The following is a 27566-nucleotide window of genomic DNA, read 5'->3' on the forward strand; positions in this document are numbered from 1 at the left end:
TGCATATATTTATATCAAATGAAAGACTTTTTTTTAATCCTGTTGGAACAAGGACTGACTGCCAAATTTGATTTTTAAATGTACTTTTAAGCCGTTCATGGTTTACGTTTGCATTTTTTCTTAACAACTGAACAACACGGAGCAGTTTTTACGGCTATGATGGGATTTTAAAGTTACAGATTATTTTTTATAAGTAAATCCTACCCCTTAAAACATACTCCTCAGAAACACAGTTAAATAATGTAGCACAGGGTCAACACTCACAAGGCATTCTCTGATTTTAATAGCGTATTTCATCACACAAAGCAAGGTTCAGATTCATGAATATAGCTTCTTCTTTTTTTTTTTTCTTACTGTGATCACAAACAAGAGCAGCAGCAATTCTGTAGAATGCACAGAGCACACTTTAAACAATTGCATTTCACAAAACATCTTTAAACATTTTGACAAATTTAACTTCCCCTGAACACAGAGGATAAGAGGAAAAACATTTCTCTGATGAGAACAGAAACAGCAAGAAGTTCTAACAAGGAAAAGCCTGCCAGGTGGCGAACTGGCTGCACCAACAGAACGCACAATCTGTCTGCTTCTCCTTCCAAACCATTGACAGCTGCCATCACCAGCCTTGCACACTCGCACTCAGTGGCTCCTCAGCTCCCTGCCCATCCCTCTTTAGTGTTTCCTGCTAACCTCAGAGACAGGGTCACCTGGCCCCCTAGTTGCCCGTCTGTGGGGCCCTGCTGGCCCCCTGGAGACCTGCCTGCATGGGGATGCATGGCTAACAGAGGTCTAGCAAATCCTCTTTAATATGCAAACCAAGGGGCTATTCCTTTGACCTGAGACCATAGCTTTTCTAACAGTGAAATCCAAAAATATTCAAGTGATGTACAACGATGAGATTTGATGAGCAGTTTTTGATCTGCTGGCTATTTGATACTGAATATTATCAGAGACAGACAGCACCATATTCAGGTTTTTCTTCGACAAGGTAGGTTATTTTAGTGTAATTAAAGAAACGAGCAGCGTGATTGAATCAGATTATGCTCTCCTCAATGTATTTGGAAAACTGATAATGTACAGTTTTAACATTTTTGGAAAATGGGAGCACCATTTCTCCACTGAGTAAAACCTAAGCACACAGATGCACAGAGGCTAAACTGAAGAGTGTTCCACAAAGCTAGCATTGCAACTGGGCTAAAAATAAAACCTGGCAAAGTTATTCTGATCCCTTATTGGTCCCATAGTTTGATTTCACATTTAGCATTTGCATTCCCCTCCGCATAAACATTTCATTCTTCCCCTCCTGCAGTACAATGAGACTTGAGTGACTTTGGCAGCAGATTTTGGATCGGTGCTCCTGAATCCACCAGTGTATGTTATCAGCAGGTAAACAAGCTTTCGAACAAAGCCATAATGGAACTGCAAGCGGCATAAAGAGGCTCATCTCAAAAGCTATACAACCCATCAAAGCTGGTGTCATTTCCTCAATACTGCACTGCAGCTGGAAAATGCATGGCTGTTAGTTACAGTTTAAATCGCCTGTCTATTTTCAGACACTTCAGAACTATTTGTATTGATTATTTACTTGTCAGTAAGCAGCCAGATTACCAAAATAAGACAACAGATTTTAATGTTTACTGGATTCTTCTCCGTTTTGTTTTGTGGTAGGAAATCAAAAACTGTGTCATGCACTAAATTAATGGGATTTGCACTATAGGGTATTTGAATAATTATTTTCCACTGAAAATGAAATAGTTCTGTCTAAATTTGGAAGGATTACTGATGGCATTGAACTTAACGTAAAAATAATTTGCCCTTTAAATATGTAGTTAAGTTATATCCTACTTTTTCTGCTCTGCAGATGCAATCTTGTTAACCACACGCCTGGATGCTTGTCACCAAACTTTCCACATATTTGCCTTTTGGGTACAGCTCAAATGCACAACTAAGCCTACGCACTCTCCTCCCAGTGAGTGGAGAAGCCTCAAAGCTTCCCTTTCATATGCTGCATTATCTCTATGGCGGTAATTATCCATAAAACTATGCCATCAGATGGTGATGATTTCCAATATGAACCCAATAAATGTGTTTAAATTTTGAATTATCATATTTATGTGGATATGTGTTACTAATAGTGATTATGTTCGTCATGTGGGTAGAAAATCAACCATCCCTATATTGCGTATTCTCACATATTTCTCAGACATTTCATCACACATTTAATCTGCCCCTGTCTAAGATTTTCTACTGAACCTGTAGTCAAGGCAGAGAGGGGACAATAACGGATGAGATTATGAAGCATGTCTGTTAAAGCATGTCTGTTTGATCATCATTCTGTTTAGGTGAAGTTCTCTTCTTGGTCTCTTCAGTCCCTGACAGCAGATATATAACCTAATCTCTTTCCCTAACCCTTTTCTTAGGCATGAATAGGGTGGAAATGTGATGGCATTAAGTCGATTTACTCCTTGGTTTGCAGTTTCAGCCTTAATGCCTCTTGGCTCTTCTTCAACACACTCGCTCCATTTAGATTTCGAAAATATAAATGTTATGTTAAGGCTTTCCTATTTATTTTCATTTATCCATCATTTGAAGTTCATGCATATATTTACTCTACAAATAATGCTTGTTTATTTGCTGCTCCGTCTATCTACTATAGCGTCAGAGATATTGGAAAATCAAATACAACTTGTGTATTATCTTCAAATACGGAGGATATCATTAACAAAGGGTAAGATCTGAGACTGTATGACATTCTTTGTGACTTGTCCCTGACATGATTTTGATATTTCACATTTACTCATCTAAACCTTAATTTAGTGTCTCCTGCATATGTTGACATGCAAAGAAAAGCCATTATAATGTGTCTGATGGCATTTGGATGCTGCGTTAATATACCTGCACATATACAATTACTGGAGTACGTTTGTGATGAATTTATGCTTTTGTACATTAGAAAGTTTAGTTTACCCTTTGAACTTTTTGCATCATAGTGATAAAAGAGATTCATTTGAACTGACATGTGTATGAAGATGTAATGTTAGTAAAGACAGTATGATGTTGTGTTATGCATGAATTAGTTTAGTATCACAGTAACGTCACTTAGTAAAAAAAGTTTGCCAAAAAAAACCATTAAGTCTTAAAGTCTCAGTTCTATTGACTATCTATATATGATAAGTGAGAAGGAGTAAAAATTGTTTAAATAGTTGTTGTCTAGTCTATTAGAACAGGTTCTTATGGTAAAACTGTGCTGCTGATGGTGCCTCAACTTAGACCTGCAAAATCAGTACTGCCTTTTAAATCGCCTCTGAAAACCTTTTTTTATCAGAAGGCTTCTTTTTTTTAATTTAATTTGTAAGTAATATGTTTCCGTGTATGTCTGTGTGTAGATGTAGATTCGGCATATGTATGTATGTAAATAATATTTAACACATTTTTGTGTTTATAATCAACTTCATTTTTATGGATTACTATTTTCAGTTTGTGCATGTATTTCATGTATCATATTTCATATCTCTAATCTCTAGCTTTTTTAAGTGCTACATCACAAAACTTCATTATTATTTACAATACGCTTAACAGATGTCTGTCATGTGTTTTTTTTTTTTTTTTACTTACACTGTCGTTACTTTTCCTGTAGGATTAAATCATAATCTAAATCATAAGTCCGTTCAAATAAACATTACAAAACAAAAACAGAGACCACGCCACATTCTAAGCCACTATGCATACACCTTAACAACAGCCATTTTTATGATGCAGTACTTCAGATAAGTAGTCAAGTGTTATTGGAAGTAGTTTGACAGCAAGTCCAAGGCAGTTTTAATGGTGGAACTAGCTAGAGACTACACATGGCAATGTTAAATCCCATTCAGCCTGATGAGAGTGACTCCCAGCAGCACTGAGCTCAGTGGGGGGTTGTAAACATTTACACTAAGAGCCTGTCCAGTGCACATGGTTGGTGCTTGCCAGCCACCTCGGTATCGAATGTTGTGTTGCATATTTTGTCATTCAGGCCTGTCCCGAAATTGTAGGAATCACACCATCAATTTATGAAGGAGCCATCCAAATGTGACAACAGGCTTATGCTAAATGGAGAAAATAGAGCTAAACATTGTTAAAACACCCCTAGACCCACATGGTAGAGAGTGCTCGGCAGAGAGCTGCTATGCTCCCCGCTGTGAACTGGGAAAGTGATGTTGGTGGGCTTCCTTCTCCATGAGGGCCGCATCGTTCTTGGGCCCCGATTTGAAGCCTTTTTGAAGTCTGTTTCCTGCAGCAGTGTGCCAACATTAATGTTTCCACAAAAGCAAAAATGATAAATCAAATGAACACACGATACTGTGCTATTCCACGTTGACTCCTGAATTTTATAGGCAGCATTAAAAAGCTATTTAATATGTATATATGTCCCAAAAGTCACTAATGTGTAGATTTTTTTTTGTTTCATAATAACAAGCTATAATAAAACGGCTTCACATTAGTTAATACAGAAATCTCAGCAGGCGAGTGAGTCTCAGTGAAAATTAGCAATTGTCTTCTGGTGTAATAAATTAGCTTTTGACCATGAACCAGGAAAAACTTTTAACCCCCTCGTACTCATTTAACGTCGCCAATAATCCCCAAATATGGAACAATAATAATAACTGGCCTTCATAAAAACAACAGAATATGTTTGGGATCAATCCTTTATTGTTTCAAAACTCTATCTTTTACAATACAGTCATTTATTGTTACATGTGTGATTTGATGGGTAATGTACAATGTCTTCTGATAATGAAACACAGTCACAAAGTATTCCTTTCTACATATCAGTATTCTATGATAGTGAGAAGTTTGTGCTGATATATTTACTTAGTTCTGACAGCTCAATTAACTTCCCTTTTCAAATCAACAAAAGCATTGTTTTTGAAAGTGCATTTCAAGGATTGCAAAGACGACTGTTTCAATCAGTCGGCCATAATGTACATTTTCAGTATTGACAGAGGGCCACACTGCTTTGTGAGTAACAAACAGCATTAACTACATTTCCAACTACAACATTTATCTGGATAAGTAAATCAAAGAAAATATATCAATATGCATGCCATGAACATTCCTCCATAAACATTTATAATAAATGTATATTTTTATTTAATTATGTTGATAATGACACAGTATTTTCCACAAAAGGACAAATGCTGATAATGAGAACTAATATTTAACATCCAAATTTCATTCAATTTTACACACAGGTCAAATGGCATAATGCCACAGTGTATAGGGCGATGCCCTAATAAAGTTAATAGCATTTGGTCCACAATGACAAATCTGGGTTTAAAAGAAAACTAAAATGTGGTAGCAGGTGGGATTTTGAACTGAAACTCAAAATAGCATGATGACTATCTTAATTCTTTCCATTTTTAAGGTCTTTCATTTTTCAAGTTATGAATTATGATGTGAAGTTTCTGTTCAAAAATTAAGCTATATAAATATACATTTTAGCTCATTACTTGGCTATTATACTTTTCTGTTCCATGGAACAGCTTTCACTCTGTAGAACTTGGTTCCTAAAGGAACCTTGAACCTGTTCTGGGCCTGAAGGAAAAGAGACACAGAAAGAAAGGTTTGTAAGAGAGAGAAGGTTCAAATACATTAACAAAATAGTTATCACTAAAAAACAAGGACTTAATTTATATCAGTACATTGGCTCTTAAAGAAATATTTATCAAAACATACGTTACAAAACACATTTGGTGAAGTACCTTTTTTGCCTGGCAATATTCCTTCTCCATCACTTTTCCAAGTACCCACGGCCGTCTTGAGGTCCCTGAAGCTAAACAGCAAAACAAACCGACTTCTTAAACAAATACTCATTGAACAATAAGCAAATGCCAAACGAATTCTTGTGTGTAACATAAAGCTTGTAGGGCAAATTATACCAAAATAAAACATCAACTCCCATGTTTTGAAAAGTATCATCATTATAGATCCACTCATGCCTGACAGAGGAGATCTAATACACAGCTGTCAATGATACATGTTTTTTTCATTAGTAAATTAAAAAGTAAATGCCAACACCGCAGCTCATCATGGTGACAAAAGGTCTGGGCAAAGCTGACCTGGTTTGAGGTCCAGTGCAGTAAGAGACTCTGAGTGGAGGAAGTAGAGGGTGGGACCAACTGTGAACAGCACGTAGTTGTCATGCCTTTCATCCAGGATGATTAGAACCAAATCGCCTACCTGGAAACTGAAAAAGATGCACAAGGAGATAGAGGGAGGATGACACAGAGCTCTGCAAGCTGCTAACAAAAATAACACATTAATGGTAATCATACGATAATGTACATAATTACACTGCATGTAATGGTGGTCGGAGTTTTAGCTAAAAACCAAAAAATGCTAAAAAATCATATCAACAAGCACATGCTAAGGCCATGCTTTTTTTTTTTTTTTTTTTAAATTCACTTACTCTCTGATGGCGATTTTGTCTGAATGCCGTGACGACACAGACGACATGCTTTGAGACATCTACAAAGAAAAGGATTAGAGCAACGTTACACGTGTTAACAATACTGGCTATATTGGCTATAGATAAGATTAGAGTTCTAACATTTATATTTTAGGGCATTTACAAGAAAAAGGCTTAACAAATTAGTATTAGCACTTTTACCCTATTTGCATCATTATACTCTAATTTCAGTTTTATCCTCCTTTGTTTATCAATCATCAGAGCTGAATTTTTCAAACCACAAAACTATATTTTTTAACATGTATACCCGTATATATATTTTAGTTTCAAGCATGCAATTTTACTAAAATAAAAATCTAATCACATTCTAATGACACTCTTCCTAAAAATCCATTTTTCTCCACTGAGCTCTTTGGCCTCCTGGGTCAGGATTTTACTCTTTGATGCTACTGCCACCTAGTGGAGCAGGTGTTGCATAGCCCACAGAGACAATAAATAACTGACCAGTCTTTGACTGAGGCGCTTGTTTTCTTCTTCCTTCATGTGTAAAGTCTGAAACATATATTAGATTGATTAAACAGATAGGAGACATTAGAAACACAGCGTCTTGTCCTCTCAAATGCAATGTGATGGATGCAAGTGTGTCCATTTTACCCTCTCAAGTAAGAGGATCCGCTGCTTCTCCTCTGACATCAGGATGTTATCACTACAAGAGAGAAAACATCAGATTATTGATAAATCTGCTCAGAAAAATGCCAGCAAAACTGTAAGCATTATGTAGAAAATTAAAATTGATCAAAATATGAATTATTTCTCATATTTAGTCCAATAACTACCTAATGATTGTTTATCTCATTAGTAATTAATGAAAGACTTACACTGTTTGATCCTAGCCTGCCTTCCCTTCCACTGTCAAATGTCCTTTCTCTCCATCCATTCTGGCTATTATACACAATGATCTTTTGAAATCCTTCTTCCATGATGCAAAGACCTCTTTCTGTCAGTGACTGTCAACCAATTTCATGTCATCGAACAAAAAGCTTTATTCACAGTATAAATGCAGCCACTTTCCGGTCTGCTGTAGCTATGCTATGAGTATACTGTGAATAATAAATGTGGAAAGAATATTATGATATTCTTATAATATTGTGGTTGATAAAATTGATGCATTTTAAATAGCACAGTGATCTAAATAAGCTCAATTCCCAATTAGGAAACAGTAAAAAGGTAATAGCTGTTTGATCTTTGCTGCCAAATAAACTCCATTCTTGTAAAAGTAATTGTGTTATGATGCAGAAAATATGAACCTTTGAATGAACAAAGTATGTCTATAGTAATCATTTCAAATTAGTTTTTGCTGTTGGAGGTCAAGCAGATTAGAGAACAGCAGTGTAGCATTATTAGGAGACTACAATGCACTGAGGATGAAGACTGACTGCTGTAATTCAGTGGCTCTCACCTTTGTAGCGACTGTAAACTTTGTCTTTATTGTCATGTCTAAGTCTTGTCTCAATCACCTGCTTATTATCCACTTTCAGAGGTGACCTGATCTCTGTAACATCATGTAAATTAGAAACACTTTCCTCTGTCAGGTTAAGAGATAAAAAAAAAAAAAAAAGGTTCATCAGAGCTACAGTGCTGCTGAAGAAACCTGATTTCTTAGCAATGTAACCGGTGTGCATGTACACGACAAACAAAAGGATCTGGGTAAGTATCGCAGTAAGAGAAGTGTATAGAATTTAGAGATCCATAAAAATTTGAGTCTACATGATTAAATACAAACTCAAATTTAAACTGAAACTTCAAGCCCACAGTTGAACAGCAGGTTATATGTAAATCAGACATGCAGGGAAAAAGTGTTTCTCCTCTACAGAGATTATTCTCTTAGTGAACTGTCAAAACACTCTGACCTATAAAAAAAAAATCCCTTTTGACATCTGCATCACATAACAAAATGTTTTTATAAAACAAAAAATATTTTATTATACTTATAATGTGTTCAGAAGTGAGGTGTGGAGTAGGCACACCTTCACTGACTTCTGTGCATGTAAACAAGGATCACTATCACTGAAACATAACAAAACAGTGTTTATTGGAGGGAAGAAGCTTACTGGACTGTCACCATGCTGGCTTCCACTGCTGAATCAACATGTTCGTCATCTCGAATGGCTGCCACGGAGGCCAGTCTGTCAGTTTCAGCCATGGACTCAGAGGAAAAGGCCCCAATAACAGGCAGAGCTCTGGCTGCTGCTGCAGCTCCTGCTCCGGCTTCTAGGACCTCCTGAGCCGGGGGGTTAGCAGTGAAGAAGGCAGAGGAGACCAGTGCAGTGCTGCGCAGGCGGTTAAGCTCTTCTTCCAAGTGTTTCTTCTCCTGCATGACACTAGCTCGGTCCTCAGAGAGTGTCTCTATCAGAGCTGCAATAAGTTCAGATGAATAAGAAACACAATATGGCAATCTGGAACATAAATCCTTAAAGCATGGCTATTCCTAAAATATGGCAGTGAGTAGTAGAGAATAAGACAAATGTGACCATTCATTAGGTATGATATTGACAAGACTACATTCTAATCTTGTGTTATGTCAATACCTTTAACAAAGAAAGTTTCTTCAGCCACATCTTTAAAAGACACAATTAGCAGCAACAGTTTCTGTAACCAGACATAAAAAATGATTTCCCTTATGTACAGCACTCACCTTTGTCCTTCTCCTGTTGTTGGGTAACTTTCCGCAACTTCTCCGTGAGATCATTGATGATCTGCTCCTTCTTCAGCTTCTCTCGGGTTAGAACTGTGTTGAAATTAGTCTACGGACACAAAAAAAATAACATTTAGAGTTTAAAGAAGCTTAATAGCTATTGGAGCCATGGTCAGAGAACAGAGAATTTATACCAAAGTACAAATAAATTGAGAGGATGCCGTTTCATCGTGAGAGTTGAAGTTGTTGTGATTTACTTAATCTGTTTGAGTTATTCAGTTGCTCCATATCTGATATTTATTCAGTTTAGGATTCAGAGGAAATCTTTGCAATGACTGAAAGTGACAGAAAACAGCATTCAGACTATACTATACACTCAGTTACCAGTTTATTAGGTACACATAGCTGAAACTAATGTAGTCTAATACAACAGCCTCACCTGCAATACACCCTACTTTCATACAGGTTAGAGAGGTGCTGAATGACCTTTATAGTCACTGTGGAGACTGTAGTTTATGGTGCTGTTGACTTGTATTATAATATAGTGTTTTCCAATACTTAGTGTTATAAAATACATCTTTTATTACTACCCCTGTCTACCCCGACATGTTAAGGAGCTCCAAATGGATCTAAATGCACTAGCTGTGTCTCAAGTTTTCTTTCACGGAAATAGGAGGGTATTTGGTTACCTCTACACTTACACATCAGGAGATGCAGTACTTTTTCTTCCCTATTTAAAGCCCAAATACAAACCTGCTGCTCTGCAATTAGTGATGTCTTGAGGTTCTGCATCTCCTCGTTCTTCTTCTTCTCCAGGAGATCCATCTGGGACTGCAGGGAAGCCCTCTCCTGCTGCAGCCGCTCCTGTAGTGCCGAGTCCAGGGACAGAGGTGCTCCAGCATCTGCGCGTCCCTCAGCTTGCAGCGACAACACTTCATCGCTGGGGGGGGACACGATAAACTTTTAATTGTGACAAAGGGATAACGTAATTTGGACATATAAGCACACACAAAGACAAGGAACAGTTAACAGTTCATTCTCAGTAAACAGTAAAATAGTTTGTTTACTTATTTAACCCCAGATCCTCTTTCAGGGTGTCATTTCAAATGTTAACTGACTAAATTTACAAACTGTTCACGACAGTCAAGTTTTTTAAATCTTTAAAAACATAAAAAGCTAGACTTGTATTTGTGGTGCGTCTGCCTTTGTGATCAAACATTTACCTTTTTGAGGACTGAGTCTCCTGAAGCTCTTTCTCAAGGTGTCTAATTTTGTTTAACAGTCTTTTCTCCATCTCCTCCTTCTGCTGCTCTAACTCTTTAAAGGCATCTGGTGATGCAGCCTTAGAGGCCTCATCTTTTTCTAAATCTTTCTCCACAGCTTGTCTGTCCTGCTCTAGTTTTTTGGAGAGCAGGTCATTTTCTGCCTTCAAATTGCTGATAACAGTCCTCAACTCTTGCTCCAGTTCTTGGAAACTCCTCAACTGCTTTTCTTTCTCTTCACTTAGAGCAGCCACTTGCTGGTCTAATTCCTGTTTAAGAGTCTGTTGTTGTTCAGCATGGGTCCTCACAGCGTCCTGGGCTTTCTGCTGCAGGGAGGAGAGCTCGTTGCGCAACAAAATAGTCTCCTCCTCGTGTCTGTCCACCAGCTCTGAGATGCAGTGGTCCTTCTCGATCCTCATGAGAGTTCTCAGCTCTGCTAAGTCCACTTCATACTCCTCATTTTTTACATGAAGACGTTTTTTGATACCAGCAAGCTCTTCGCTGAGGACTTTAGTCTCAGCCTCTACTTGAGACTTCACAGCCTCGGCCTGCTGCATCTTGGCCTCTTCAAATAAGAGCCTCACCTCTTCTGTCTCAGACTCTTTGAGGGCTAGCTCCACCTCTACTTTGCAGCGGAGCTCTGAGAGCTCAGTAATTCGAGCCTCCAAGTCCTTCATTTGTTTGTCTTTCTCTTTAAGCGCAGCAGAATGGAGATCAGCTGCCTCATTTAACTTTGCACTATTTTCAGCGGCCAGATGTTCCAGAGCCTCCTGGTTAGCCTTGGTGAGGGTCTCCACTTCTGCCTTGTGTTCCTGCCTCATTCTGTCCCCCAGCTCCTTTAAGTGGGACTGCTCAATATCTCCCAACTCCTGCCGGATCTTCTGCTGGCTACGTTCAATCTCAAAGTGCAGATTTGTCAGTTGGCTGGTCAAAGAGTCTCTTGAAGCTGACAGCGTCTTGATCTCTTCAGCCTGATCACTGATCATCTGCTCCTGGTTTTTGATCCTATCCACCTGGTTACTCTCCGTTTCAACCCATCGCTCTTTCTCATTCTCAAGCTGAGTAAGTTCTTTCTCTTTGCGCTCCATAAGCCCTTCCAGCTCCAGCATTGCACGCTGGACATCTCTGACAATACTCTGGTTTACTTGGTTTTCCTCCGTTAGTGTCTGAACTTGCTTCTCAAGCTCTTGTCGAAGCGAGAGAAGCTCACTTTGGTGCTGCTCCTTCAGCTCCAGTTCGTGGGTCTGACATATGTTGTCCACAATGTTTCTTACCTCTGTGGTCATACTCCTCAAGACAAAGCCGAAGTCATGTTGTTCTTTTAATACCATGCCTCTTAAGTGATACAGGTCATCCTTTACACTCCTTAAGTTGGAATGGGACTCCTCTGCAGCCGATCGGTACTTGTCAATAACTTGTTTGAGGACAGCGATCCTTGAGTTCTCCCTCTCGAGTATAGTGGTATCCTGCATACGTTTGTTGTCAATAGCGTTGATGACTGAAGAGTACAGCGACTCCACCATCATTTCAGGGCTAGTGGGGTCACTAATGGGGTTTGGGGATATCAAGTTTCCTTCAATCACAAACTCGTTAACAGCAGACATGAAGTCAGATTCGGGGCTCTCTGCTAGAGAATCCAAGTCAAGGGAGCCCTGCTGCAGCACGGGATCCATGTTTGGATGGCCGATGGTTTCAAAGTCAAATGTTTGAGCATCTATGCTGTCTGGGGACAAGTCCTCAAGAGGAGCTGGGACGGGAACATGTAAGGGCTGGCAGCTGGGTCCCTGAAGGCTGAGAGAGGAAGGTGTTTTGGAGGACATCGATGTTATGGTCCCAGGTATGCTTTCAGACTGTGGGGTAAACACGGTTGATCTGCGAGTGCTCTGACTGTAGGATGCCTGCAAAGGCAGAACAGATGCAGAAGGGAAATGCTTACTACATAAAATAAACGACTAAAGCAAAAGCAAAATCATACCAAGTATAAAAAACTGTTCCTACTGCTATTAAGAATTATCTACTAAGATAAGAGCCACTTCCGATTTTAAAAGTAACAAACCTATCTAAACTTCTACTTAGTACATAACACAATGAGGGACTTCTAATGAAGCTGTCATTACCCTTTGTTCATTTAGCAGGTCAGTAATAGTTTGAGACATCTCATCCACACTCTGCGCAGCTTGGACCAGCTGGTGAAGCGTCTGTACGTGGCGATTTAAGGGCTCGAAGTCACACATTGTGGGAACCCTGCAGAAAAAAATGTTAGGAGCAAAATTAAAGACAGAAGGTTTAAAAACACATTGAGATTTTCTTTTAATACCAACAATCAAGGACAGAGGTCTGCAAGTTGGTGCTTTATTGGCTGAGTTTCATGCAAATTTCCACGCTAAAGGATCAGGCTCCAAATCCAATCTAATGATTATCTACTAGTCTACTTATTATGGAGAACTGCATTAATTAGAAATGTCTAAACCCTGATAAGGATTATTATCTTTTCCTTCGCAGCAATGGATTACTTGTGAGGCATTTGATGTCACAATTTGAAGCATATTTGGTTATTCTAATGAAAGCACATCAATTTGCATAAGATTTGATTTAGAAAGCACAAACTTCCAAAATGTATGCTTTTATCTTGGTGCAATTCTGGTAATATTACATAACTGACCAGGTTATAAGTAGAACCATTTCAATAACTGAGGACAGTGGCTTACATAAGGAAAGGCTGCACCTCTGGAGGACAGCAAGATTTCAAGTACTGCAGGTCCTCAACTGAGATGTCTGGAAGTTCATCGTCAAACCTTCTGGGCTTTCGTGTCTAAAAACAATAAAGGCAGAGCAAAAGAAAAGACTCCTTAAAATACTGAGGAAACAAATGTACGTGATAACAACAACAACTTGGTAGTATTAATAGAAAATAGCCTTAAATTCTAACTTACACAAAATGATGTTGGAGGCCATGAATCAAGTCCTCTAAACAAACGATTTCTGAGGAAGGACTTCCCTGAAAGAAAATAAGTATATAGATCAAAACTCTGGTCTTGGTTGGAATTCTTGGTTGGCCATGCTTTCAAAAGCATGTTGACAACTCCAGTGTCATCAAATGGGAGTTTTCAATGGCCACTTACTGAAGAGTTTTCCAAAGGATTCCCTTTTGAACCTCTCCGCCTCGTATAGTAGTTTTCCATCCTTCACAAGTGCATAAGCCCACTGAAACGATGGAAAGTAAAGATATTACAATAACAAAGCAATAATTGTGTCTCAAAAAATGTCCACTTTCAGGACTTGGTGGCATTTCTTAGCATAGTTTTTAATGTTAATGGCAATTTTCTATTCCGAGTTTAAATGTCAAAAGGAGGTTACTTAGTTTCATTCATGCTTATAACTGCACTATCTTGTTTTTTTCTTGTTATCTGCATAATTCAAAAGAAGTCAGGCTCTCTGTTTAAGGCAAGCATAAATGTCATCACTGGTTGAATCTTAAGACATAAGCAGGAGCCCTCTGCAAAGATTGTTAGCGGTGATAAAGTTTTAGCCTTATGGTAATGAGCACAACTCCCAAACCACACAGTGGTACAGTCCTAGTGTTTCATGAGCTTGCTAAATACGATGTTACACATGAGAAGGCGTAAAGACCAGTCCTATTTCTGACAAAGTCACAGGACCGCAATGCCAGTATATCTGAGCCAGCTCTGGCGCCTATTATCATATTTAGCTATGTTTACCTCTTGAGGGATGTAAGTTATTGTAAGGTAACAATACTGGAAAGCAAATATCCCCTCCAACACACAAGAGCAAAAAATGAAAGACTAACAAACTGGTTAAAATGGACTTAATTGTCAAGCACCAGTAAAAAAAAAAATAATAGTCCCGTTCTCTTTTCATCATTGTGGCAAAGTAAGGGAACAAATGCCCAATTAGAGCTGAATATGTAAATCATGTACTCAGTGATAAAAATGCCCAAAAGCTACAGATTCAGAGAAGCAACACAGCTCAACTCTTTGTACTGATTTGTCTGAAGGCGTGATTAATGTCCAATAATGACGCTCAGCACTGACCTCTCTGTAGTGGCGCATAAACATTTTTCTCCTGACGACTTCCACCACCGCCAAGCAGTACATCTGGGGCACAGTGCTGAGGGCCTCCACCACCCTCACTCTTTCCATTAGCTCGGTCAGAAGTCTGAGTAGAGCCTGAAGCTTCTCGCCGTCCTGGTCTGCATGAAGCATCACGTAGCAGCACCATCTAAAGCAAAATCATTAGCACCATTAAAGTTGCAAACCTGTATGCCTAAATTTAACAGAACAAGCCAAAAGCACTATGTACAGAAAGTAGTGGATTATGAGACTAGTAGAAGAGGAAGGAAAGATTGGGAAAGAGGTGGTTTTAGTTTTACTTGAGTCGGACTTGAAGGTTGTTTGCAAGTTCTTGTTTGGCAGTGGTGCACTTCTTTTTGATGTCTAGCAGCTTCCTGTGGTTGTTAAGCATGATCATCAGCTGGTTGGTGTGACTCAGACACAAGTCGGGCAGAACAGACGTGTCCTTCAGGTTTTCAGCCCGCTTCTGATTGGCCAGAAATCCCTGCAAGAGTCAGTGAGAACCATTCATAAAAAAACTGAAGATAGAGAAAGTAATTTATGAGTGTTTATCTGTTACTTTACGTACCTGAGCAAGCTCTTTCTGCTCATTCACCAACTTCTTACAGCTTGCAATCATTTGGTCTAGAGCATACAACCTGTCTTCAAGCCCTTTGATGGCTTTCATGTTTTGATTATCTAGCTTGGCAATTGTATCACGACAATCTGCCAGGAAGGGCTGAATGATCCGTGGGTCGAGCTGAAAGAAACATCATTTTTAGTAAAGACTTTTCCTACCACAGTTTATGACGATACATTTGCAACACTATTTTGACATGTCTATTCATGCATCTGTGACTCACTCTGTTGATGGAGTCAAAGCATTTCCTCACAACCGACTCCACATCATTGGGTCTGTCTTGAACATTGATCCAATCTAATAATGTGACATTAAAGGAGGACGGGTAGGCGAACTCTGGAGTGTCATCATCTAAAAGTGCAGCTCTCAGACCACCACTGTCAGTCATTTCATTGGTTCCCTGGTCTTCAGTTGGCTCACATGTGGCTGTCCCAGAAGCGGAGAAGGATGCTGACAACTTGGAGGTCCTCTGTGCATCGGTAGCACAGAGCACAGAGTCAGTGGATTTTTCTTCTTCCGTCTCATCTGAATCCTTTCCTGGGGTAGAGCTGGACTTCTCCATGCTCTCTCTGTAACTGTGTCTTGTCAAACATTCCAGCAGAGGGATCCTGGCCATGACAGATACTGCTGTCCCTAACCTGCAATGATTAATAAAATGTGCATTAAGACATCAAGTTCATCAAGCTCATGTCCTTTAAACATAAAGGTATTTTACTTGCATTCATCAACTGTTACTTCATTTTTTTAATTCAGCTACGATTGTTAATAACCTGAAACAGCTATAATGTCAGACAAAGCATTATGTAGATACTAATTACCAATTAACATACAGTACTTTCAAGTTCATAATTATTGGATAAGATTTGGAAAATATGAAATGTCATGTTCCCCGTGCCAACACTTACTTTGATAGTTTCACTTTAATTTCCTCCAAGTCATGTTGATAATTTGCATACGCAGTGTCAAATCTCATGAGCAACTTCTGATAAGACAGAGTGCAGTCATCCAGATTAGCCATAATAGCAGCCCAGCCTTGGTGTTGAAGGTGTTCATCATGAACCAAACGCTCACAGAAAGAGCTAAGTTTATTGGCAACTTCAAACATTTCCTGGAGAGGCAAAAATATAACAATGTCAGGATAAGTTAGGGAGCATACTATAGTTAACTGATTGGTTGTAATCATTTTATAATACACTTCAAGAGATATACATAGTTTTTAAAAATGATGTGTATGACAATAAAGGCAATGCACCACGACAGGCAAACATTACAAGGCAATTTCTTGGTGTCCCAATGAAGGCCAGTTTTTTTAAAAGAAAAATTGATAATTACCAAAGCAAGTTGTGTTCGCGAGGCAACAGTGTGAAAGACAGCTGGCATCAGTAGAGACTCCTCCACCTTAACCTGAATCTCACTCTCTATGGAGAAGGTGGTTTTCGGGATCGTTGGATCCCGGTCACACAGGATCATCTCTTTGTTGAACAGGAATATGGGGTTGGTTTCCTGAAGATCAACAGTAAGACGTGAGCAATTAGAACATCACAAATGCACCATGTATACATTCATGGCAAACATAAAGCACAGCGACAGATTGTATGGACTTACAGTGCCAGCACTGTAGCTGCAGACCCGCCTCTCTGCAACCATACATTCCCCTCCATTGACAACAAGGACTTGATGTTGAATTGCAATCTTATATTTGGCTTGGATGGCATGTTTAAGCTCCAGTACACTGAAACAAAAGAATAATTTATTTAGGCCACACAGCCAAGATGTACTAATCAATATTTCTAATTAATATTAGTAAAATGCAGATTTCTTACGTTTGGACAGCAAGATCGGTGTCAAATGTCAGTGTGCTGCCATTGTTGACCTGGAACACATACAACTTCATGTTGAATCTCCCAGAGTTCTTGGTGCTTGCCTGTCTTGCTCATTTAGTCATTCAAGGCCACCCTGTGAAGAAAAATACAAACATTAATATGACATGACTTATATTTTCAATTATAACATGCGATCATTATTATCAATAAATGATATCTGGTGAGAGGAGATGCTGCCGTGTGCTCCAACCACAATGCCATACAGCTACTACTAATACCTATGTGAGGTGTTTCCTTGGTACAGCATAGAGTATAATTATGTGACAGGGGACACTATTATCATGGTCTATTTCCATATATGATTCAGCTTCAACAAAACGCCAACATGTCATCCTTTTCCACCTATTGCAATTTAATGTCCACTGAAAGACTAGCCTAGCAGCTGAGTCACCATGTCGTTTGGCTGCTGACTCCTAACATGTCTAACATGTGAGAGGTCAACTATTATGTTGGTGTAATGTAAGACAAAGTCAAACTTTCAAACTGTCTGAAGAAGTGGTTGGATAGTTCACATTTGTTCAAGTTTGCTTACACGGTGGGCTGCGCTAATGGCTTATCAAGGTAAAAAAAAGATATTACAATACAGAGTTAGCCACCTGACCACAAACAATATACAGAGAACATAAACACCTTGACGCTACCAGCTAAGTAGCTACCACAGTCTGGGTGAATGTATGTTAACTAGCGTTAATTGCCGTTAATAACTATTTGTGCGGCTCCTCTCATTCAGGCTTACAGAAGTACAGCTGTTTATGTTTGCCGTTTTACCACTGAGATCACTGACACTTATTCGATGATATCAAGCTCGAGGCCTCCAGTTGGTCATGATTACTGTGCCAAAGAAGGGGCCACCAGCAGCTGCTAGCAAGCTAGCTGGTCTGCGCTAACTGGTTATTAGCTAACACAGCTGTGTAGCGCAGGATAGCTATTTCTAACGTCGATGAATTTGTGAAATGTAATGAGATTAGCGAACACTACCTGCTTAGACTTGTATTGTCATAAGGGTGACATTCCACATTGAATTAACAACATAAATGTTTCCGTTGGTCTTACCTCACTTAGCTCGCATCTCCCTGTTCTTGGTCTGCACCTCGCCTAGCTAGCAACTAAGCTAGCTAGCTAACCTGTTTTAGCTTGGCATACATAGAGCTAGCTTAGCAAGCCACTTAGCTAACGTTACGTTAGCTGGACGAAACTGCACTAGAATAACTGACAACCATGGTTAGTTGCACAGATCATCCACATTGCTGGAAAAGAAATGTCTAATTTGGCAAACTGCAGCCGAGATGGTGTAACACACGGACGACACCACCGGTTGTTTATCTCAGGTAGCTAACTACGCTAACACCCTCTCAGTGTCTGTTTTGTTGTTGTCATCTGCTGATGTGCGCTTCGTAAACGATCCGATCTACTGTGGGCCAGCTCAACAAAGCTGGGTTAATTAACTTAATACCATTATAAATATTTTAAATACAAGTGCTGTACGTTTTATGCCAAATTTATATCTTTTTACATAGTTTAAAAGGCATATACAAAAAATAATATCTTACCTAAATGTGTCTAATTTAATCATTTTGACATTTTAATGTGGCTGTAATTAAGGAATTATCAAACTTTAACTTTCTGCATTCATTCACTGTTTTCATTAAGGCTACATTTAAACATTATTCATTTGATATTTATTAACTAATTGAAATAAATAGTAAATAAAAAGAATAAATAAAAATAATCAGTAATTCACTCACTCAATTCATTTCTATTACTTCTATGTAATACTTTCAGTATGAAAAAAGTATTTTTCATCAATCTTTTAAAACAAATCAATACAGAGGTACTATAAGATATAATATATACTATAACCTGTTTGATCCACATTTTGTGTATATTATTCTATTGTTGTTATCTTATCTTGTCTTAAATTGTTATTGTTTGTGTTGCTTTCATGATCTATAAGCACTCTGGCATCAATACATTGAATTTAACAAATAAAAAAAAATCACACTGAGTAAGTTCAAAAGATTCGGATCCTACAACAGACTCGAACTTCCCATCAGTTAATGCGTTCGTCATTCGTCACTGAACTTCTCCAGGTGAATTCTGGGAAAATAACAGGGGGAAAAAAACGCTGTCGAGTGTTTTGCTGCAACATGAGAAGGGGTGTGGTTAATGTAAGGCTGCAGTGTGTGGATGATCCTATTTTGCTGCAGAGAGGAGGTAGTTTGAGGGTTGTCACCGGCTGTAGTGCAATTAGAATAAATTAAAACATTTAATCTTCCTATATTTTCTTAATTGGGTATTATTTTTTGGTGATTTAAGACATTGAAGCCGATGAGAGGGAATATGCTCTAAACCATCCGATAAAATAAATAAAAACACCAGTGTAAAATTGCTGCAACTGACTTTCATTTGCTTTGGTTAAATGAGTAATCTGAGTAATCAACAGAGGAGGGGACATTAATGCAACAGTCAATTCAATTCTAGCCATAAGTCTTTTTCATTTAGTGATCCTTTATTATTGCAGACCACTGTCAGTGGACATGGGCTGCGGTCATTCATCCCATTTTTGCATCCTCACCTGAGTGCTTTTTAGAAAGACTAAATACCAAATTGCTGCCAAGTAGATAAATACGTTACCAAATGTCTCTAAGTGGTGCAATCATTAATGTTATTACTCCCCAGTGTCTACTGTGCTAAATGTAATGCGTCTGTGGGGAGGTCAAAGCCTATTTCCAAATATTATTTATGCACATTATGCACATGTATTAAAATAAACAAATCAATCCCACATGAGTTGGCAGATTAAATACATGCATAGGTCCATCATAACTGTCAGTGAAGTATAGTACAAATTTCATCCAGAGACTACAGTTTGTGAAAATGTAATTGGGATTGTCATGTGGCGATCCAAATGCACGATCCTTTCTGTTAACATTTAGTTGGTTTATTAATTGTCATTTAGGTGAACTGACCATTTAATCCCTGTAAGGTTTAATAAGACAACTGCCCTCTAGAGGTCACTGTATCACAAGAATTGCTTTCACCCAAACACGTCAAATGGAAACAAATGGGTGTTTCCTTTTTCTCTCTCTTATCATCATATGTCACAGTCAGTCCAAATTCTTGAAATAAACAGTCTCAAATTTGCCACCTACAGGACCCTTTTGTACAGTGCAGGAGGTCACGGTAACAGAGTTCACTGTTGCCCACTCTTGAGCGGCAATGCAGCAGCTTGGATAGGATGCAGTTCTTTAAGCAGATGACAAGGGTTTGAATCCCTGCCTTTTTGCTGTTCTCTCATACTCCCATTGAGTGGTGATGTGCAAGCAAACCAGCAAGATTTATTTTTTATTTTTATATCTATTGAACCGAACAGAAACTGAACAACTGAACTGTATTTGCCCAGGGCAGATGAAGAACAAGTGTACACATATGAATAATTTCATTCTCATGAAGGTGACAGAATACCAAAATGACCAACTGACCATTGTTATTACACTCAAGAAAGTAAATGCTTAATATAGCTTATTAAATGGGCTTAAATGCATAAATAAATATACTGTAGATTCCCCTGGTGGCCAAAACACCATTCCCATATACAGAAATGTACAGTATGTTATCCTCCGTGGAGATTCGTTACTTAGATTTGCTGTCAGTTAGGCCCCAGTCTTTTCAAATGATTACAAATCTTCAATAAAAGCAATTTAACCCTCAAACAGAAAAAATGCATCAAGCTCAAAATCACATGTATAGGCAATTCTCATAAATTAGGAGAAGTTGTGACATATCAAGGTAATAAAACAATATTAGGTTGGAGAGCAGAAAGTGTCCCAAACCCTCAGCAAAACACCAGAGTTACAATGTCCATTAATCAAACGTTTTGTTCAGACAACAGAGTTTAATTTCAAATTCTTGTCAAGAAGAAAGTGGGCAGATTATATGAAGCATTGCAACAAGCAGAAAGTAATGTTGTGTAATCTGGTAGTATTGAAAGTACCTTTGCTGTTTTCATGTGCTTTTTTTGGATAAAGAAACACTGCCTGCTTGTCTTACAGTGCCCAATGCGCTAAAGTGTTCCACAAAGCTCCTAGTTCGTGTTTTAGAAATAACTATGAACTGTGTTGAGTTTCAAAACATCAGTGTGAGCTGGGAGAAAAGCCAGAGAGTTTGGGGTGTTGCAAAATCAGTGCATCTTATGCAATAAAACAGTGATCAAACATTGGAAGTAAAAAAAAATCCTCTAGACAAACAAATAGGTGCAATCTGTAATAAGTTACAAAACGAATGGTTTTCTTGCTCAAAATAAACCTCATGACCATGTACTGTAAAGGATGATCTTGATTAATTGGAGTTTGAAATGGCTTAACACCTTGAACTTGAGCAATAGAAGAAGAGTGAGTAGCTCACGCAGAGCAGCCAGCGAGGTCACTGGCCTGTTGGCCAGCTATCTGAAATCTCTGAGAGGCCTGTACTTGTGAAGGCCAGTGGCTCTCTGTCCTGCACTGGTTACATCCTTAGATGGTAGTTTAAGCTGATGTGTCTGGATGGCATGCTTGAGTGCCTAAACATAAAAGAGAATAAATAGAGACTCATCCCTTCCTTCTGCAACTGGTTCAGTTTGCTCATGAAATTATTCTTGTGCATGCAAATGCGTCAGAATAGGCCCTGAGAAATTAGTGTTTGTTTGTCCTTTATTGATTGTCATAAATTAATGTATGAAGGGCTTTAAAGGTGTTTATTTAAGGCTGCTTTTTTCAGAGTTTATGTATGACCACATATAACGGAGGAAGATCATTTTGAATCACATACATGAAGTCACTGTCATTCACAGTCGCTGCCAGGGCTCTTTATTGTAGTTTGTTGGAAACTCCTTCTTTAGGAGAGAGACATTCATACGAGAGCTGAGCACATACAATGTAAAAGCATTGACAAACAAAATCAATTAAAACACAACTATTCACACAGAATACAGTTACTGGCAGCAGTCAGAGAGCCTCGGTGAAATTTTTGAAATCTTAAAGCAAAAATAGAGAACTAGATTTTTTTTTTAGAACTGCCACATCAGCATACATTTAACCAGACAGGATGGAAACGAACACAAACAGGAAACTCAACTCGTAGCTAATGACAGGTGTTAGGGACCAAGCAGTAAGAGCAGGGACACAAGAGTAAATTTTCAGACATTAAGGCTTTATTTAGCCAAATTGAACAATCAATAGGAAACTCAATGGTGCAAATGATTAAAATACAAAATGCAAGTCTAACTATGTGCCCCTTAACCCTGGAGAACCCACGGGGTCAAATTTGGCCGCTGTTAATTGCTGCTACCCAAAATGAACAAACATAAAAACAATTGTCAAATTTAACTTCAAAAACCCAGAGTGCCACCTCTGACCCCTGCATAGAGACACTTAGTGGATGAATATTGAACTGACATGAGCCAGAGTGGTAGTGACAAGATGACTGACCACATGCTGTTTCATTGAGCTGGAAACCTACCCAAACAAAATCGTCTTCTCAGCAAAGTGGTTGGTAAAATTGTGTATTTTTTGTTAATCTATTTAGTATTAGCTTGCAGAATGCCTAGAAGTACGTTTTATATTATTTTTGGATAAATTAGCAACTCTGAGCTAGTTCAAAAAACGATGGGCCAAAAATGACCTTCTGGGTGTATGTGTTAAAAAATGTCAGGTCAAAAATGACCCTTTGGTTCTTTGAGTGACTTTGTAGATGGAGAATGGTGACAGTCCTGTATTTGGCTAAAGCCTTGAAATAAATTCATTTGTATAATAAATTTTACTAAGTTACCTCGGTAGTACAGGGCCAGAGACTAATACTTATAATAACTATAATAATATAATAACTTATTACGTATTTTATATATAAATATATATAATAAGTAAATCGCCGTCGATGTGCTGTGTGCAAGGACCTCAAAACTGAAATGCACTGTGAAAAATGTGCAGTTCCTCTCTGCATCAACAAAAAAAGAAATTGTTTCAAAGACTACCACAATGTCTAGTGTGAGTTCCTCTCTCTAGCAGAACAGATTTTTTGATAAGCAAAGACCCATGGTGTTAGTTTTTTGGCCTTGTGTTCTTGTTTCCATTGGCCAAAGTGTGTTTGTACATTTGAAATCCAGTTCTAACATGCAACAAATAAAGCAAAAAAAACATTGTTAAATGTAGCTGTGTGGTTAACTGATTATTTTCCTAAGTTTGACAGTGTTTGTTATTGTGATTCTTTGAAATGATACACCTAAAGCCCAATGGGTCAAATTTGGCCCTAATCCTAAATTAGGGAATAAAGGGTTAAAATTGAAAAAGTGGATATGTTGGTGTTCAGTGAACTTATAGCAGTCATTTAATGCATAGTTCATAATTTTCCAAAGAAGAAAAGGGTTCTCGGGTTCTCCAGGGTTAAATAAACTGAGGTCACCAAACCGATATTGCAACAGAAACCTAAACTGAACAAACCTGACCTGGTGAATGACACAAAGAAAGGGGTATATATACACATAGGCTAGCCTACAGACAAACGAGGGGGGGGGGGTTCCAACTCCTTACCATTAAACACCCCAAAATAAACCCAACTGCCATTTAAAGATATAACACAAATAATACCAATATATACTAAAACTACCCAAAACCCAAAGAAACATCCATACTACATAATACAATACAACATCATGCTACTTTCTGGAAACCTCTGCAACTCAGAGCACCCCTGCCCAGCACTGGGAGTTGACACCTTCCACTTCCTGTGTTCCAGCATAAAAGGGTGCCTTAAACTCTGCCTCTCCCTTTTGCCAGGAACTCAGCAGCATGTGGAGAACCAAAGAGAAGGTAAAATGTGTTAACTCAAAACCAGCTTGATAAACTTATAACTAAATGTTAACCAAAATGTGTGCACTCAAATTGGAGAACAATATCATAATGTTAATCAAAGGGAAAATAAACACTTAAACCAAAAATTGTGCTGTGATTATTTGAAATGAAAGGGAACATTACTACATGGTGCCAAATGTTGATGGATCCATCACAACGGGCCAGTCAGCATGTTACACAAAACAGTCATTCATTGTTTGACTAATATGTGACTACTGTTTGTGACTACATTTAATGACAAAATAGAGGTAAAAAATGAGCAGCAGGGAGGCACAACTCAACCTATTTTACTTAAAATACATGTGAGTGGGCCTTCACACTCAAACCTGAAGTGCTTCATGTATATTCTCAGGTCAGCTTACATGTCTAATGCTGCCAATTGTGTTCTAAATGAGTAAAAATGCCTCAAAATTAGTAAATAAGATGACCAAGTTTGAATTGGAAGTATGTGAAATCTTGAACATTATAGCTCTTCCTTTGATTCCATCGCTCAGCTGCCTACTTTATGTGCATTATGCAACCATGGGTACATTATCTGATCAATTATAATGCAGCTTTATTTCATTCAGTATGTATGGTCACTGCCAGGAGATGTTTTTTTTTTTTTTTTCTGGGGTCATCTGTGGTTGATTGGCTCCATCTTGTCTCTAGTAAAGCAATGTGATCAGGGGTCATGTGCAATGTACTCAGTCTGAGGTGGTTTTATAGTGAGGCCTTTGTCAAGATTCACGTGAAGCTTTTGGCCACAGGGACTTTAAGATGGCGGGGAAAAAAATCCGCTCTCCTGCAGGTTAAAATGAGAATCAATAATTTAGTCAGGTTTTTATAAATATTGCTCTCCCTCATTTATTTCTCTCAGGGTATGAATGAAACTCGGTTCTTTTAGTAGTCATGACGTCTGCCAGCGTCCTGGGGCGGTTCTCAGAGGCCACGGCCCTGCCCCCCTGTCTTTCCTAGTCTTTCTGTGTGTTTCCCTCTTCTTCTGTGTCCCCTGTTATCTCTGTGTTTGTGTGTTCCTGTCCTGTCTCATTTGTCACTCACCTGGATCCCACACACACCTGCCTTCCATCAGCTCGACACCTCTTCAGCATATCTACCTGCTGGTGGTGTTGTTGTTTCACCTTCAGTGGCAGTGACGTGCTTCTGACCTCTTTAGTGTAGCCATTAGTTCTTTGTGTTCTGAGTCCAAGTTTGTAGTCACTATTTTTCCTCGTGCTCACGATCATTCTTCATCTTGCCTGTCTCCTCGCTCGCCTGTGTTATGGGTTTGCTTTAGGATGAGAAAATTCTGTTTCAATACATCCTGCATGTCCAATATATAATTCTGTGTGAAATTGATTAGATTACATTGCGCTGAGTTTATGTGCCATATTGTATGGGCCTACTGTATGTTAGGTTAGCCATTTGCCAAAGAGGGAAGGCCTGCAGGCAACTCTTGTGTCATATGCTTTATTACACAAGGTGCCTGGATGAAAAGATGGTCCAAAATAGCTGTGCCAACATTATCACATGTCGATACAAATGAGCCAGAGAATTAACTGCATAATTCATGTAATTCCACAGAGCATGAAACTCAGTTTAAGGCCCACAAGCTGCAGATAATGAGAAATGTGAAGTTGCTGCAAAGGGATAGTCGGTTTAATATCTGACTATAAAGTTATTTTCACATCCACCAGATTTAACTTGTGACTCGCTGCTGTGTTTTATTTACCAGAGGAGCTCACCTACAAGCCACTAATAGTTATGCAAATAGATGATAAATGGAGGATTGCTATGAAACGAACTGGAGAGATAAAATCTTTATACCCAGATAAAACAATCACCGTTGCTTATGAATATTGTATATACTAAAATGGGGTGCAGCAGGATGAGCGTAATGTGTTTGGGAGGAAGTTCCAAATTTGGTCAACAGATGGTGGCAGAAGGCTGATGATCACACACACACACACACACACACACACACACACACACACAGAATGTGGAGTATGTGTGTACAAGTGGTTCATTGTTACATAAAGAGAAGTATGTCTGCTGCCTTCACATTCAGGCGATGTGTTGTAAACAGTAAGTTTCTCGAAAATAATGTTCTGTCACCTTCAAACCTGCCATAAAAAGGATTACAGATGAGCACCGACTTCTTAAGATTTCTCCTTCATTATAAGCACAAGCACAAAATGAAGACACAGTCACGTTGCAAGTTGTTTACTTGCCGCCATTAATTCATGGAAATAATGATCAGAATCTTCAAAACAGCAGTTTCTTCTTGCTGCTGACTTTGGAATTGCTCAGACACATTGCAGCTGTAGCAAAGAATAAAAAGTCATATTGCATCTATCCATTATCACCTCTGCTGTCACAACAGGTCTGCTTACATGATGAATTCATCCACAATTACATAAAAACTTTCTGTGTTTAGTGATACTTTCTGCTTTATCTACATTATCGTGCCTTGGAAACTACTATGAGGTAAAACTAATATTAATCTCTAGATTGAAGCCGTGTTTCCAACTGTAATACTTGGAGGAAGAATAATAAAAAAAATGGTTATTGCGCTCTATATTATTAATGTGAGAGAAAAGAGTTTCGGAGCCGTAGGCTGCCTGAGAGTTCAGGAGCTGTTTAATTTTTCCTGCATTATACTTGTGTGACTTCTGGATATAAAACTTTTTCATCCTGGCTCAGTTATTTTATTTTATTTTTTTCCTTTCCTGCATTGAAAACTCAAATCACTCATCACAAGTCACACAATACAGACCTTTAAATAACATGTATGTTTTTTTTGTGTGTGTGTCTCTAGCTGTGTTTGACCAGTCCTTATCTGCAACCCCACACTGCTGCACCAACAGTGGAGCCTTGACTGATGGTGACAGTCATCTGGCCTTGAGCAGCTGTTGTTGTACCGTGCATTCACACCAGCAGGTGGCTCCGTCTCCTCCCTTTCAGCGAGGGAAGATCCACCATGATCCAGATCACACCACCTCTAATGAGGCTCCATACGCCTCTGAAACATGCAGTGATATTTGATGAGGTGTGCACGCTGTGGAGAAAGTTGTGACATCCAGGTATGTGTTCCACATATGAAGACTGATAGATCTCCATAGCTATAGCTGCTATATTTGTTATGGGTTGTACAATGTACACTGACTATAATGACTATTATTTCTTTTTCCATTGCCTAATAAATACTCAGAGCTGTGACCACACAACCTTCTAGCAGAGGCGATAGCATTATTGTACCATACATCCACCATTAATTTGTTCTAAAATATTAAGCTACACATAAACATGGAGTATTTTGGAGTGTAACATTTGGTGCAAAGTAGTCCCTTAAAATCTAACAATGCAGTCTGTGTTAATGTGTAGGCCAGTGGGACACAATAACTGGAGTTTTTACATGAAACACCACCAACCAACAACCAACTACAGTCCTGATTCCTAATTGCAGCATCTCTTCCATCTTGCAGTGGCCAATTTTTTGCGGTTGCATAACTGTCAGGTAGGTTATTATAATGATGTGCACGTTGCGATTTTCTCCCCCTCCACCAAATCCAATCACACCCTCCCCCATCTCAAGTACAATTACGTGATGGGTGACGTTTCAGCATGCGGAGGAGGGCGCTGGGCAGGGACCACTTGGACCAAAGAGGACTGAACGCTATTTCATTTCAGCGCAGAAACAACGCA

General features: G+C 38.8%; 1 protein-coding gene across 1 annotated transcript; it reads right to left on the reverse strand.

Moving 5' to 3' along the window:
* Positions 1-4671: 4671 nt before the first annotated feature.
* rb1cc1 (RB1-inducible coiled-coil 1) lies at positions 4672-18358 on the reverse strand. Its single transcript, XM_070844571.1, has 23 exons — positions 18052-18358; positions 16939-17071; positions 16721-16847; positions 16448-16618; positions 16021-16223; positions 15339-15753; positions 15065-15235; positions 14796-14980; positions 14458-14644; positions 13528-13609; positions 13339-13403; positions 13114-13217; positions 12523-12649; positions 10367-12303; positions 9897-10083; positions 9144-9252; positions 8560-8863; positions 7103-7154; positions 6953-7000; positions 6449-6507; positions 6099-6226; positions 5742-5812; positions 4672-5574 (listed from the first exon to the last, which is right to left on the reverse strand). Exons 2-23 carry the CDS (start codon positions 17007-17009, stop codon positions 5497-5499), a joined length of 4881 nt encoding a protein of 1626 aa, XP_070700672.1. The 5' UTR covers positions 17010-17071; positions 18052-18358; the 3' UTR covers positions 4672-5496.
* Positions 18359-27566: the final 9208 nt, after the last annotated feature.

The sequence above is a fragment of the Pempheris klunzingeri genome, chromosome 15 (assembly GCF_042242105.1).
Source record: "Pempheris klunzingeri isolate RE-2024b chromosome 15, fPemKlu1.hap1, whole genome shotgun sequence".
NCBI lineage: Eukaryota > Metazoa > Chordata > Actinopteri > Acropomatiformes > Pempheridae > Pempheris > Pempheris klunzingeri.